At 44.6% G+C, this 14,490-nt stretch overlaps 1 protein-coding gene across 15 annotated transcripts in view; it reads left to right on the top strand.

Moving 5' to 3' along the window:
• The window catches only part of ARHGEF6 (Rac/Cdc42 guanine nucleotide exchange factor 6), a 120,711-nt gene that overhangs the window by 49,391 nt on the left and 56,830 nt on the right, over nt 1-14,490 (top strand). For all 15 annotated transcript variants that reach the window (XM_021080556.1, XM_021080559.1, XM_021080555.1 and 12 more), the window contains 2 exons: nt 387-457; nt 11,067-11,161. In XM_021080556.1, coding sequence (XP_020936215.1) covers nt 387-457; nt 11,067-11,161 — 166 coding nt within the window. The remainder of the gene's footprint in view (nt 1-386; nt 458-11,066; nt 11,162-14,490) is intronic.

The raw sequence follows: 14,490 nt of genomic DNA, 5'->3' as shown, positions 1-14,490 counted from the left end.
TGTAGGCCGGCAGCTACAGCTCTGATTAGACCCCTTGCCTGAGAGCCTGAGAACCTCCATGTGCCTCGAGTGCGGCCCTAAAAAAGCAAAAACAAACAAACGAAAAAAACCCCAGGAACTGGAGTTCTTGCCTTGACCCTGTCATTAAGAGGCTAGACGTTAACTCCTTGGCTTATTCTCCCCTGCAGAAATCGAGGCCCCTGGACAAGAAACTCTAGCTTGACCATCTATAGTTTAGTAAGATTATAGTTTTACTTGCTTAGAAATGTTCATTTCCATTGATCCTTCCACTTGACAATATTTATAGGATGTTCATTGACCTACGTTATAAAATGTTCATCTTAGACGTGTGTGATATTAACATAATTTAAATGTCTTTTTCACAGAGAGACCTCTCTCCCCCAAGGCTGTCAAAGGATTTGAAACTGCTCCTCTTACCAAGAATTATTATACTGTGGTGAGTGTTCAGCTGATGAACAGACATTTTCTTGACTCTCTATATGGAGAACCCCGGATGCGTTGAGGTGACACCCGTAGGAGAGTGGATAAAGTTGCATTGCAAGGGTCTAATGGCAGCTGTCTCACACCGGGCCTCTTCTACTTGTAGGCTTCTTACCGACGTCCACTGTACTGAAAAATTCAAGGGTGGCACAGAGATTCAGAGCCAAGGCTTACTAAACCGCAGCAAAAGAGAAATTGGCTAATGTGTAGACAGGATGGGGAAATTCAGCAGTCAGATACAGCCCGAGCAAATAGTTAGGAGGTGAATTCCCAAGTTCCTCTACTGCAGTAAGTTTTAAGTGACTGCATACTGTGGTTTTATTTCAGAATCAATTAACCCGTTAGGACATCCTCTGAAATGTTATCAGCCTTGTTCTTGAGGAGAGCCCAAAGGGAAGACCGCCCTTTGGCCCAGAGCGAGGAATGAAACGGCTCTGGCTTGCACACAGATATGTCAAAATACATTAGCTATAAATAGGGCATGTGCAATACTCAAGATAAGTTCCCGTTTGAAAAAGAGATCATATCCTTTTCCTCATCTCCCCTCTGCTTTCCTTCATGCCTCCTTTCTAGGCTTGGCCCAGTCGCTAATGAAAAGGTCAAGTCATCATCACCTAGAAGTCCCCCCGTCTGGTAGCCTTGTCGTCTTCCCCCCATCACTGCTAGAATTCAGCTTCACTTTTCACCCACTGTTCTCCGTGCATTCGTGCTGCCGGCTCCTTTCATCGTGTGCATGGATAAACAGTTTCAAGATCTCTCTGTGCATTTGTTTCAAAAAAGTGAATTTCATTCTTCAGCGAATGTGCTCCATAGAGATGATATGAAAAATCAAGTAGGAGCTTCATAGGTAACACATGGGCAATGATCATACAGGACAATTTTGTCACCATTTTTTCCTCTTACATTTCCGGGTTTAAACTATGGCACTCAACAGAGTCAGGGCCCCTTTTCCGTTCGTCCCTGGCCACTTTCCTTTTTTTACTGCTAACTTTTTGATGCATTTTTTTCCCACCTACACATATATAACTATATATCTTTACGTAGTTGCAATCATATTATATACACAGTGTGTGTCCTGAGTTTTCACTTAGTGTTTTATCTTTTTTTTTGGCCGTATCTACGGCGTGTGGTCGTTCCAGGGCCAGGGATGGAACCTGCGCCACAGTAGCGACCCAAGCCATTGCAGTGACAATGCCGGATCCTTAACCTGTGTTGCCACAAGGGAACTCCCGTGTTTTATCATTTTTAATTGTTTATTTACCTTCTTTTCCCTTTTTATTCCTTACAGTTTTATGGAGATATAGCTGACATATAGCACTGTATAGGGCGTACATACATCAGGAAAAGATGACCACAAGTTTAAGGACCATCATCTCATACAGATACAAAATTAAAGAAGTGAAAAACTTTGCTTGTGAGAAGAACTCCTTAGATTTACTCTCTTAATAGCTGTCATAAAGAACATACAGCGGTGTCAGTTATCTCTGTGATGTTGTACATTCCATCCCTAGTGCTTATTTATTTATAACTGCACGTTTGTACCTTCTAGCTGCTGTCATCCGAGTCCCCTTTCGCCCACCCCCACCTCTGGTCCTGACCACTTCTTTTGGCTTCCCGGTGACCCCCAGGTGGTTTAATATTTAGCGATAGAGGAAGGGTGCAGGCAAATGGTGGATGAAAATGTTACTGTAGGAGTTCCCGTTGGGGCTCAGTGGTTATCAAATCTGACTCGCATGCATGAGGACGTAGGTTCGATCCCTGGCCTCACTCAGTGGGTTAAGGATCCGGCATTGCCATGAGCTGTGGTGTAGGTCACAGAGGCAGCTCGGATCCCACGTTGCTGTGGCTGTGGTGTAGGCCGGCAGCTGCAGCTCCGATTGGACCCCTAGCACAGGTATCTCCATATGCCTCAGGTGTGGCCCTAAAAAAAAAAAAAAATGTTACTATAGCTGCTTCTCCCTGTGGATCTGGAGCAAACCATTGCTCGGCTTTGGCTCTCTCTCTGCTGATGCTGATGCTACCCTCTGCTGATCCCACCACTCTCCTCCTGATGCAGTTCATGTACATTATTTCCAGTTCCTCACTATTGTAAACGATTCTGATTCTGCCGTGAACGTCCTATATGTGTAACTTTGGCAGAGTATGTAAAGATGAGTAAGGCGGATTCCTAGAAGTTACATTGTTGGGTCAAATACATACCTGACTCTCTCTCTCTCTCTCTCTCACACACACACACACACATGAGATGGTTTATACATATATATATATATTTACATTTTGATAGATTTTTGTCTTGAACCTCAAACTTAATCAGAAAATAGAAGGTCTTGGGGAACCCGTGATGGCCTATGAAGGAGCCGCAGAGCTGTGGTGTGACTGTTGCTGAACTACTGAGACCAGCTGGACACGGCTTTGTAACTAGATATGCATGTGAAGGGATCTGGATTGGTTGTTGGTTTTTTTTTTTTTTAAATCTACATTTCTCTTGAGTATTTAGGCAAATTTTTTATCTTTATTTATTTTTATTTTATTTTATTTTTGTCTTTTTAGGGCCATACCTGCGGCATATGAAAGTTCCCAGGTGAGGGGTTGAATCAAAGCTGCAGCTGCCGGCCTACACCACAGCCACAGCAACGCGGGATCCGAGCCACGTCTGCGACCTACACCACAGCTCAGGGCAATGCTGGATCCTTGATCCACTGATCGAGGCCAGGGATCGAACATGCGTCCTCACGGATACTAGTCAGATTCGTTTCTGATGAGCCACGACGGGAACTCCTTTTTAGGCAAATTTTTAGCAGCAACTAACTCAGAACATGTTTCACGTGATCTGCTTGCCCTCCCCACCTCTGTTGAATACCTTAGACAAATCAAAACAATTCTAGCTCACCAACGGTATTTGGAGACCTGGAAAATCAGTTCGCCCACATATAAGGTGTCTTCATCTCATCTTCTGTTAACTTCTCTTCCCTCTAAGAGTCATTAATTGTAGACATTTTCTGGTGCTAGTTCTATAAGAGCATTAGCGACTGATTTTTACTTCATTTTTTAAAATGGAAATAAATTTTTGCTCATTACATGACATTATATAAATGACTATTTAAAAAAATCAGACAATATAGGAAAAGTATAGAGAAGAAAATATCAGCTGTAATTTCACCACCTGGGGATAAGCACTACTAATGTCTTGGTGAGTCTCATGCCAAACTTTCTTTCAGGTAGATGTGAAGTGTAGTGTGTGTGTGTCTGTGTGTATTTAGCCTATGAATATACAGCCTTTTTTTAAAAAAAAAAAAAAAAAGCCCGATTGTGATCATTTCACAATGTATGCATATATCACAATGTCAGTTTGTATACCTTGAATATATACAATTTTTATTTATCAGTAAGACCTCAATAAAACTAAAAAAAAAAAGAAGCAAAGAAAAAGGAATCTATGAGGTTCAGTTGTCAGGCTTCATTTGCATGCAGCACTTTCATTGGGAAGATGGGACAGACATGGTACCGTGAGCCACACAGCAGACAGTGATGTCACGTGATAAAGTGTCTGAAGATGAGTTGCTCCAAATGTGTCTGGGGACATCTGAAGCCCCCGGGGCCGCCAGAGGTCTGGACCCTTCACCTGACTTTGTTACATTAGGATCTTCGGCCATAGGTCCCAGGAAACAGCATTTCAGAAACAATTTTTTATTAACATGTCATTGATTTACACGCATGCATAGCCTCCCCCACTATCAGCATCTCCCACCAGGGTGGACTGTTTGTGACAACTGATGAACCTGCATCGACACATCACCCAAAGTCCAGGGTTTGCATTACCACTCACTCTCGGTGTGGTTCATTCTGTGGGTTTGGACAAATGCACAGTGACATGTTTCTGCCATTATGGTGTCCGGAGTAATTGCACTGCCCTAAAAAACCTCTGTGCACCCTCCGTTTTTTAAAGCACCAGCCCGAACTACCTTCCACCTCTATCCATTTATTCTTTCGACCTATCCATTTCCTGGTCTGCCTTATCCATGCATATCTTCCATCTGAGGTAAGGGAGGGGACGAGAGTTTTCAGAGCCAATCTGTTGTTTTGCGGACTCTGGATAACAGGGCACCGAGCTGCTTGTTTTGTAAAAGTCAAGGACCTGGAGGAGCAAAATCGATCTGTGCGCTTGAATGTAAACAAACAGGCGGCTCTACCGGCAGCTGAGTCAAACCTGACATACATCCAGTAACACTGCCTTTTCCCACCGCACAGGCGTTAGGCAACGTGAGCTCATTTGTGCAGGTGTCATAATTAGCTCAGGATTCCTATAATGTTTTTGTTTAGCTTGTGGGTTTCCGGGGGCCGTTGTCGTCCTCCTTTATCATGGGTCAGATCTCTCTCCATCTGCAGCCTTTGTTGATGCATTTTAGCCTCATGAAATAAGTTCTTCCTACTTCTGTGACTTGTTCCCAAAATGGCGTTAGAAATTTGAACTCACTCTAAAGCCTTTCCAGGAAGTGTAAGGACTACATTTTATTGGAAAATCGATAGCCCAGGATGGAGGCACAAAAGGCCTCCGCCTCTTTTTCTAGGGCCTCTCACCATCTGTTTTATTCCGAATTTAGTCAAAGGTTAATTAAGGGAAAGGGTCCTCGGCTGTCCTTGTGAAGACGGCGTCAGGGCGGCAGTCTGGACACGGTCTATTTTAGTAAGTTTGAGTGGATTTCATCTCGATCAAACTGTACTGCTCTGAAGTTGATTGGCCTGCCAAGCTCCTTGCCTTCTGACTCACCACTGAGGCCTCTGTTTGGGAACACATAGCCTTCTCTGTCTGCTTCCCTTTTTCATCCCTTTACAGTAGATGCCCTGTGGCCTGAAAAAGAAAGAACCAGTCTCAGAAGTTCATCCGTTGGTCTTCCGAGATTGGAGGAAAGCAATAAAAGGGCAAGTGAATTTGGGAAAGAATCCCAGGCATCCACCCTGGGCGCCGTTTCTACCAATCAGACCACGGCAAGGGCAGTGCCAGTTAGTCGAGTATCATTCAGACAAATTTTGCATCCTTTAATGAAGGACTCATTCATCACCTCCGTCAGTTTAGCTTGTCAGGTCAGCATTCAGCTGTACCCTCAAAAGTTGCAGCAATATGAGTTTAAAGTATGTTTCCTTTTAGCTCTCCAGACCTCACTCAAAGCTGACATGCCTGCTGCCTCTGTCTGTCCCATGCCAGTGGTTTCTAACGATGGAACCCGTAGAAAGTGTGTGGCTTTGTCTAGCGAGTGAACCCGCTGGGGCGAGACAGTTGGCACCTTTCTTGGAAAATCTTAGTGATTTCTCTGAGAGGAAGTCCAGATGATAGCATTTTAGGGGAAGACGAAATAAATACTAAGACTGTTTCGATGCGGGAGGGGGAGGGGGAATGGTAGCAAACCATGGAATTGAGGCAATGATGTTTCATTGGTCTTCAGAATCACAGTTGGTGATGTAAATAATATCTGTGCATTTTCTAATTTAAAAGTTCCCTCGGGCCATGACTGGTTTTTGTTTGGTTTTCTGTTTTCACTTTCTTTTTCTTTTCTTTTTCCAATGGCTATTGTAATTTGGGTAGGATGGCCGTTCTAGACAGCAGGGCCTCAAAGGAGGGCGAGGGTGTGCGATGGGCTTGTTTGAAAAATGTGAACAAAGGAGAGGATGAGATGACTTCCTTCTCTCCTGAACAGAAGTGGGAAGGCACGCCACCATCCTCTTTTTCCTCCAGTACAAATACTATAGGCAGACGAATAAATATTGCTCGAAAAGAAATCTGCCTGTGACTTTTACCTCTTAATAGAATTCTAAGTGCCGCTCCCTCCATTTCTAAGAACTGAAAAAAAAAAAAAAATGAAGCCCAGTGCTGAGCGTGAGTGGAAGTGATTACTTAATGCACAATCATGATCAACAGCCCAGCTGGGCAGAAAGCTAAAATGATGGAAAAATTTGAGTTTGGAGGGACACCCTGCTGGATAAGGACTGGGTGTCAGAGGAAAGACAGAAAAAGGACTATTAACAGGTGAGAAATTTGTGCTTTGACTTTTAAAAAGTAACAGCTATCTTGGCATAGAACTCAGCACAAAATTCACCATTTTAAAGGGTACAATCCACAGATTTTTAGTAAAGGAACAGAGTTGTGCGAGGGTCACTGCCATCTTGGTTTATAACATTTGTCATCGGCCCTGCAGAAACCCCGTACCCACCGGGAGTCGTTCCCTCCAGCCCTTGAAAACCACGAATCTGCTTTCTGCCTCTACGGGTTTTCCCTCTTCTGGACATTTCATGTAAACTGAGTCATGCAATATTTGTTCCTTGGTGTCTGGTTTCTTTCTTAGCATACTATTTTCATCCACGTTGAAGACCGTATCAGAACTTCATTCCTTTTTATGACCAAAGAGTCTTCATAGTTTTGACTATACCAGGTTTTGCTTATCCATCCATCAGTTGGTGGACCTTTGATTTATTTCTGCTTGTTTGTTATTGATAATGCTGCCGTGAAAAGGCGTGCAAATTTTTTGCAGGGACATATGTTTTCATTTTTCTAGGAGTGGAATTACTGGGTCATATGCTAAGTCTATGTTTAACTTTTTGAGGTGCTGCCAAACTGTTTGCCGCAGCAGCTACAATTTTTGGCATTCCCACCAACAGTATATGAGGGGTCCAGTTTCTCCATATCGTCACCAACACTCGTTACTGTTTTTTTTCTTTTGGTTATAGTCACCTTCCGGAAAGTGAAGAAGTAGTGCGACTTTGATTAGTGCTTCCCTAGTGGTTAATCATGTTGAATGTCTTTCTATGTGCTTATTGGCCATTTGTGGGTTTTTTTTTTTTTCCTTTTAGGGCCACACCCACGGCACATGCAAGTCCCCAGGCTAGGGGTCTAATAGGAGCTGCAGCTGCCGGCCTACACCACAGCCACAGCAATGCAGGATCCGAGCCATGCCTGTGACCTACACCATGGCTCATGGCAACGATGGATCCTTAACCCACTGAGCGAGGCCAGGGATCGAAACCCATATCCTCATGGATACTAGTCAGGTTTGTTTCTGCTGTGCCACAATGGGAACTCCCTGTGTGTTTTTTTGGATGGCCACACCCACGGCATATGGAAGTTCCCTGGTCAGGGATCAAATCTGAGTGATCTAGGCCAAAGCTGTGGCAATGCCAGATCCTTGACCTGCTGTGCCATAGTGAGAATTCCCGTCTTCTTTGGAGAAATGTCTGTTCAAATCCTTTGCCAACTTTTTTTTTTTTTTTTTTTTTTTTGGCTACGGTGAGCAGCAGCTAGATGTGGGATCTCAATTCCCAGACCAGGGATCGAACCCAAGCCACAGTGGTGAAAGCACTGAATCCTAACCACTAGACCACCAGGGAACCTCACTACCAACTTTCAATTGATTATTTTTATTGTTGAGTTGATTATTTCTATTATTGAGTTGTAAGTTGTATATATTCCAGATAGTAGACCCTTATCAGTTACATGATTTGTAAATATTTTCCCCATTCTGTGGGTTGTTTCCTCTCTCTCTCTCTCTCTCTTTTTTTTTTTTTTTTTTTTTTTGGCTGCACCTGTAGAATGTGGAATTGAACATTCCTGGACCAGGAATGGAACCCATGCCACAGCAGCAACCTGAGCCACTGCAGTGACAACACAGGATCCTTAACCCACTGTGCCACAAGGGAACTCCTCTCTTCACTTTCTTGATAATGTCCTTTAACACACAAAAGTTTTCAGTTTTCATGGATTTCGGTTTATCTGTTTTTCCTCTAAGGTTTTTGTAGTTTTCCCTTTTGTATCCATTTTGAGGTAACTTTTGCACACGTGTGAGGTAGGCGTGTGAATTCTTTCTTGCATGTGGTTATCCAGGGGTCCCAGCACCGTTTTTTGAAAAGACTCTTCTTTATTGGAAGTTCTTGGCACTCTTGTCAAAAATCCGTTCACCATGGGTCCATTTCTGGACTCTCGATTCTGTTCCATTGGTCTGTATATCCACCTCATGCCCGTACTCAACTATCCTGTTACTGAAGCTGTTTCGTGAGTTTTGGAATTGGAAAGTACACACAGAGATTCACTGATGGCAGTTCAGGTTTTCCTACCCTGCTCCTGATTTCTGGGGAGGCTTCTGCTCAGGGTTTTCTGGTCCAGCAAGTTTTGATTCTCTGTCTGCCTGCCTGTGTCCAGTTTGGGGTGTAGCACTTTCCCCTGTGACCTCAATTCCCTGCCACATCTAAAAAAGTATCCCCCCCCCGCCCCGCCGGCGTGATCAGCTATTTACTTGTTAAGATGGAATTAATGGCTTCCAAATGCCTTAAATGCTAGACTGGAAACCAGAAGTCCTTTCTTCTTTTTTTGATACAGGCATTTATAGCTCCAAACGCTGCTTTAACCGTATCTCATCTCCTAAGTGTTTTATGTTGTGTTTTGTTTTTTTGTCTTTTTAAGGCCACACCTGTGACATATGGAGGTTCCCAGGTTAGGGGTCGAATTGGAGCCACAGCTGCTGGCCTACACCACAGCCACAGCAACGTGGGACCTGAGCCACGTCTGTGATCTACACCACAGCTCACGGCAACGCTGGATCCTCGACCCATCAAATGAGGCCAGGGATTGAACCCTTGTCCTCATGGATACTGGTCGGGTTCGTAACCCACTGAGCCACAGTAGGAACTCCCGTGATTTCTTTTTTATTTATCTCAAGATGGTTTATAATTTCCTCTGTTGTGCTTGGACTTTCTCTGGGGGGAACATTTCTATCCCATCACTGGATGGTGTCACAGAGCCCTGGTTCTTCTGGGCCCCTAGATTTCCACTAGACCTTTAGAGAGGAGTAGAGAAACTGCAAGTCTGCACGGTGGCTGGGAGGCGGGGCTCCGACCTAAGCCCTGGCTTTTAAAGCCACCTTGTGGCCTGTACCCTTGTCCCCTAGAGGTGACACTGCCCTTCAGGTGACATTTAAAATGGCTGGACACATTTTTGGCTGTCACCCTGGGCTGAGGGGTGTGGCGTGCCACGGACATCTGGCGGGCGGAGGCGGGGGATGCTGCCAGGGGTCCTGCAGTGCCCAGGGCACCCCTCCCCCAGCAGCGTTACCTGCTCTGAAATGTCAATCGTGCCGCCGTTGAGAAAACTTCTTCTTCACCCCTTAAATTGGTGAGACTCGCCCAGCGCCTACCTGTACACTGTCTCACTCCCTCTTCACAATGGTCCCTGAGGTAGGTGAAATGTCACAATCTGAGATGAGGCAAGCGAAGCCTTGAAAACTGAAGCCACCTGTCCGTCGGTAGCAGAGCCCGGACCACCACCCTCCGGCTGTGTCCCCCAAAGCCCACGGCTGCCGGGGCCTCCGCTTGCCCCGTCCACCCACGCCACCTTCCCAAAGCAGCTCAGCATGCACTGCCTCGTGAGTATCTGCCTGGTGCGCTGGTCGCCAAGGGCCTTCTCGTGGCTAAGAGTGCCTGGCATTGTCTCGTGAGCCCGGGTTTAATGTCTCCATCGGCAGACAGAGCACGAGGCCCCTTGGCACAGTGGAGGCAGTCAGTCCATTTGTGTCGGATGGATTAGGAGATAGGAGAGAAAATACACCCAAATGTTAGCTCGCTGATCTCTAGGAGCTTGCGATGAAGGTTGCAGCTGCCTCCGGAACAGGTTGGGAAATGGGCCTGGTGGGGCAAGAGGAACTGTGGACCTGTGGCATAGGTCGTTTTGCCTGTAGGATTTTCATGTGACTGTCACTGATGATATTGGCAAGCATCATTTCTCTTGTTATATTTCTTGCATTTCAGCTCCCTTTCCTCTTTGAAACGTTCATACTAGCACCTTGTACCTTGATTTAAAAAATCACATTTAACCCTGCTTAAAAATTCAGTGTCCTCAGATTTTGTCACCTAGTGGTCTTCTGAAAAATGTTATTGTGGACTTATCCAGATATTGAATCCCTGTGTCTTGAGGTAGCTGGCCTCAATTTTCTCATCCATGAAATGGGAATGATCATCTTTTGTTAGCTGAGAACTTGCCTGAGGATAAAATGATGTGAAGCACATGAAAGCATTCTGCGCGGTACTGCGTAAATGGCAGGACCCCTCCAGTTATGGGTAAATCGGCAAAATGTGTTATGTGAGTTATGCCATATAACCAGTTGTCATATAGTTACTATTTTATTATTATTATTATTATTTTTATGGCAACACCTATGGCATATGGAAGTTCCTAGGACAGGGATTGAATCCGAGCTGCAGCTGTGACTTACACCACAGCTGGGATCCTTTACCCCACCGTGCTGGGCTGGGGATTGAGCCAGTGCCTTTGCAGCAACCCAAGCCACTGCAGTCAGCTTCTTAACCCACTGCGCCACAGCAGGAACTCCGTCATACAATTATGAGTCTGCCAGAATGGAACAAGCTGCATTTAGATTTTTGTCCCATCCTTGCTTACAGTGCTAGCCTGAGTAGCTAGGATTTCTTTTCTTTTCTTTTTTCTAATAATTTGGTTAAAAGATCTAAAAGTCTATTTTACCTTGGACTTTTCTGACAATTACAATACCTTGACTTTTGTTTCTCCATAGGTGTTACAGAATATCTTGGACACTGAAAAAGATTATGCTAAAGAACTTCAGTCTCTCCTTGTTACTTACCTAAGACCCCTGCAGTCCAATAACAAGTAAGATTTATATTTTAAACCCCTCACCAAGTGAAGCAAGATAATGTCCGCATATGAAGTCATTACTCTTATGTTGCTGAATAATTGATTTTGCCCTTTAGAAGAATTTCCGCAGATCACAGGTTGCCAAGAGCATGGTCAAGGCAACAGAAATAATGCAAGATGTTGCTTTTGGAGAGCTTGGCTTTCTCTCCGGGACATGGAGGGAATGAGACGGTCTGCATTTCTGTTTGTCACAATTTTTATCTTGTGTGTTTTTAAAGTGATGCCTCTGGTTTTACCGTCCAGAAAAAGGACTTGCTGGTGTTTGGGGGGTTTTTTGGTTTGTTTGGGTGTTTTTTAAATGTATTTTTTCTTTTTGGGGCCACACCTGCAGCATCTGGAAGTTCCCCCGGGCTGCGGGTGTGGCTTTCAAAAACAAGCAAGAACGAAACAAAAACAAGGACAACAACATAAAAGGTTCAAACCTTATTCTGGTCTTAGAAATCTCAAGGCCTGAATTGAAAACTTAGTTTTCACAAAGGAAAACTATTGACCATTCATTTCTCTGTGTGTGCTCAGGGGCCTGGCGTATTTAACAACTAACGGCTAATTGCTCTTGTGTGTGTTCTTATTTTAATGGATTAAACTTTATTGGAGACACTGATCTATAAGTCAGATGGAAAATTTAGCAGTCAGTGCATATAATGAAAGACAGAAGCCTCCTCTTTTACCTTCGTAAGAGTTTACTTTTGCTGAACAGTGGCCTGAACTGTTGGCTTCAGGCCCAAACAAGTTTGATGTATTTCACCCTTTTCTCCCCTTTTCTAAACCCTGCTTGCTTAGGCGTAACGTCTTGCTAAATTTCCCACTTGGTTATTTTCATGGCACTATGGGAATCTTCAGTATGAAAGGGTTTTGTACTCTTGTGTTTTGAGTTTACATGATGCACAACAAAGTGACTTTTGTTATTATTACGTAAAACCTGAAGCGCTCTGTGAGTCACAGTTCTTAGTGCTGAACGGACCTTCACTGAATCACTGGGTCTAGTGCCCTGGAAGAAATGACGATCCCCACTGAATAAATAAGAAAACTGAAGTCTAGAGAGGTTTGCGGCCCTACCCATCACACGGCCAGAAAGTGGCCAGGCTGAACCCACTGTGTCTCCCGCCACCAAGTGAAATATAGTTTCGCCTTCTGGAGGTGACAGGCAGAGGAGGAGAGGGGAGACGGTCGCATTCCAAATGAAAGAGCGACTGATGAGCAATCATGAAATAGTCAAAGGAGGAGTCCCCGTTGTGGCTCAGCGGTAACCCACCTGAGTAGTAACCAAGAGGACGCGGGTTTGATCCCTGGCCTCGCTCAGTGGGTTAAGGATCTGGCATTGCCGTGAACTGTCGGATCCCGCGTGGCTGTGGCTGTGGCGTAGGCCAGTGGCTACAGCTCCAATTAGACCCCTAGCCTGGGAACCTCCATATGCTGCAGGTGCCGCCCTAAAAAGCAAAAAAAAAAAAAAAAAAAAAAAAAAAAAAAAAAGAAAGAAAGAAAAGAAAAAGAAAAAAGAAAGAGTCAAAAGAAAGGGAAAGAGCCAAGGCAGAGGAGGTGAGAGACGTGGGTCAGAACTGGCCTGATCCCAAAGAAATTCAAGAGGCAGTATAGGCAGTTTCTGTTGGTTCTGTCTCGTGGACCCAAGTGATGTAAGCAAACCAGACTGTTTATTGCTTGATTCCGAAGGGAAAGCAGCAGCCAGGAAAGCCAGCTAAAGGTTTGGCTTTGGACACCCGGAGAGAGGGGTTTCCAGCTCGTGGCTCAGGAGGCTTCGGAGCAGAGGAACGGGGAGCTTTTGATGCTCTAGGGGTGACGGGCAGTGTCCTTTTCTTGGTCAGCAAGCGTCCCTGGGGATTATGTGAAGGAGAAAGCACACGTGGCAGACACTGGCCTTTGCAGTACATCTCCAGAAAAGGGTTTCCTCAAAACACGGTTAAGAGCATGGACTCTGGAGCGAGAATGTTTTGGTTCAAATTCTGGCTTCACCGTTCACTGGTTTTGTGACTTTAGCTAATTTGCTTAACCTCTCTGTGCCCGGGTTTCCCTCGAGGTAAAATGGAAACAGTAGGACTTGCCTCATAAGGTTGTCATGAGGTTAAAGCGAGTTGTGGAAAATCCAATTTACCGCTAGGTAATTGTCACCTAAATAAAATTGGAGGTGAAACTCCTTAAAAAAATAAATAAAATGAAGTGTTATTCATACAGTGCTTACCTAAGTGTTAGGTGCTGAATTAGTGTGGGCTCTCGTTAGTAGGCGAAGAAAGGATGAGAAAATTCTTAATATAGGGGCCCTGGGTAAAATTACTCAGTTAGCCACTCCAGTCCAAAGACAAAGAAGCTTCCCTCCTACTTCCTCTCAAGATTTCTGTTAGTTGATTTATAGTAATTGTTTTTCCCCCGCCACATCCACAACATGCAGAAATTCCTGGGCCAGGTGACAAACCTGAGCCACAGCAGTGACAATGTTGAATCCTTAACCCACTGAGCCACCAGGGAACTCTGATTTATGTGCATTTGAAGAGAAGCTGGATTTTGCTGTTCTTCTCTCTGCATTTTATGGCACATGTAATAGCTTTCAATTACTTTCTCAGCCTCTAGAGGAGCGTACTCAAAGGTTTTTATACTTATTCCCAGCTATGATGTATTTTAGCCATTTAGATCTTGAGATATTTTTTATTATGTTATAATGGACATATTAGTTTCCAGGGTACAGGGTAAGGATTCCGAATTTGTATATATTGTGAAATGGTCACGATAATAAGTCTAGTTAATATTATTAGCAAACATAGTTACAGTTTTTTTTTTCTTGTGATGAGAACTCAAAATCTACTCTCTTAGCAATTGCCTTTTTTTTTTTTTTTGTCTTTTTGCCATTTTTTGGGCCACTTCCATGGCATATGGAGGTTCCCAGGCTAGAAGTCAAGTCAGAGCTGCAGCTGGCTGCCTACACCACAGCCACAGCAACGCAGGATCCGAGCCGTGTCTGCCACCTATACCTCAGCTCACGGCAACGCCAGATCCTTAACCCACTGATCTAGGCCAGGGATCGAACCCGCAACCTCATGGTTCCTAGTCGGATTTGTTAACCACTGAGCCACGATGGGAACTCCAGCAATTTTCAAAGATACAGTTCAGTGCGATTAACTGGGGTCACCATGCTGGATGTTACCTGCCCATGACTGGCTTATTTTGTAACTGGGAGTTTGAACCCTTTGACCCCTTTCCCCATCCCACCCTCCGCTCCCCCACCTCTGGCAACCCCCAGTCTGTTCTCTGTGGATACTTAGAGGTTAAGCACTTGC

This window comes from Sus scrofa, chromosome X, assembly GCF_000003025.6.
Source record: "Sus scrofa isolate TJ Tabasco breed Duroc chromosome X, Sscrofa11.1, whole genome shotgun sequence".
Taxonomy (NCBI): Eukaryota; Metazoa; Chordata; class Mammalia; order Artiodactyla; family Suidae; genus Sus; species Sus scrofa.
This window is presented reverse-complemented; position numbering and strand designations above follow the sequence as displayed.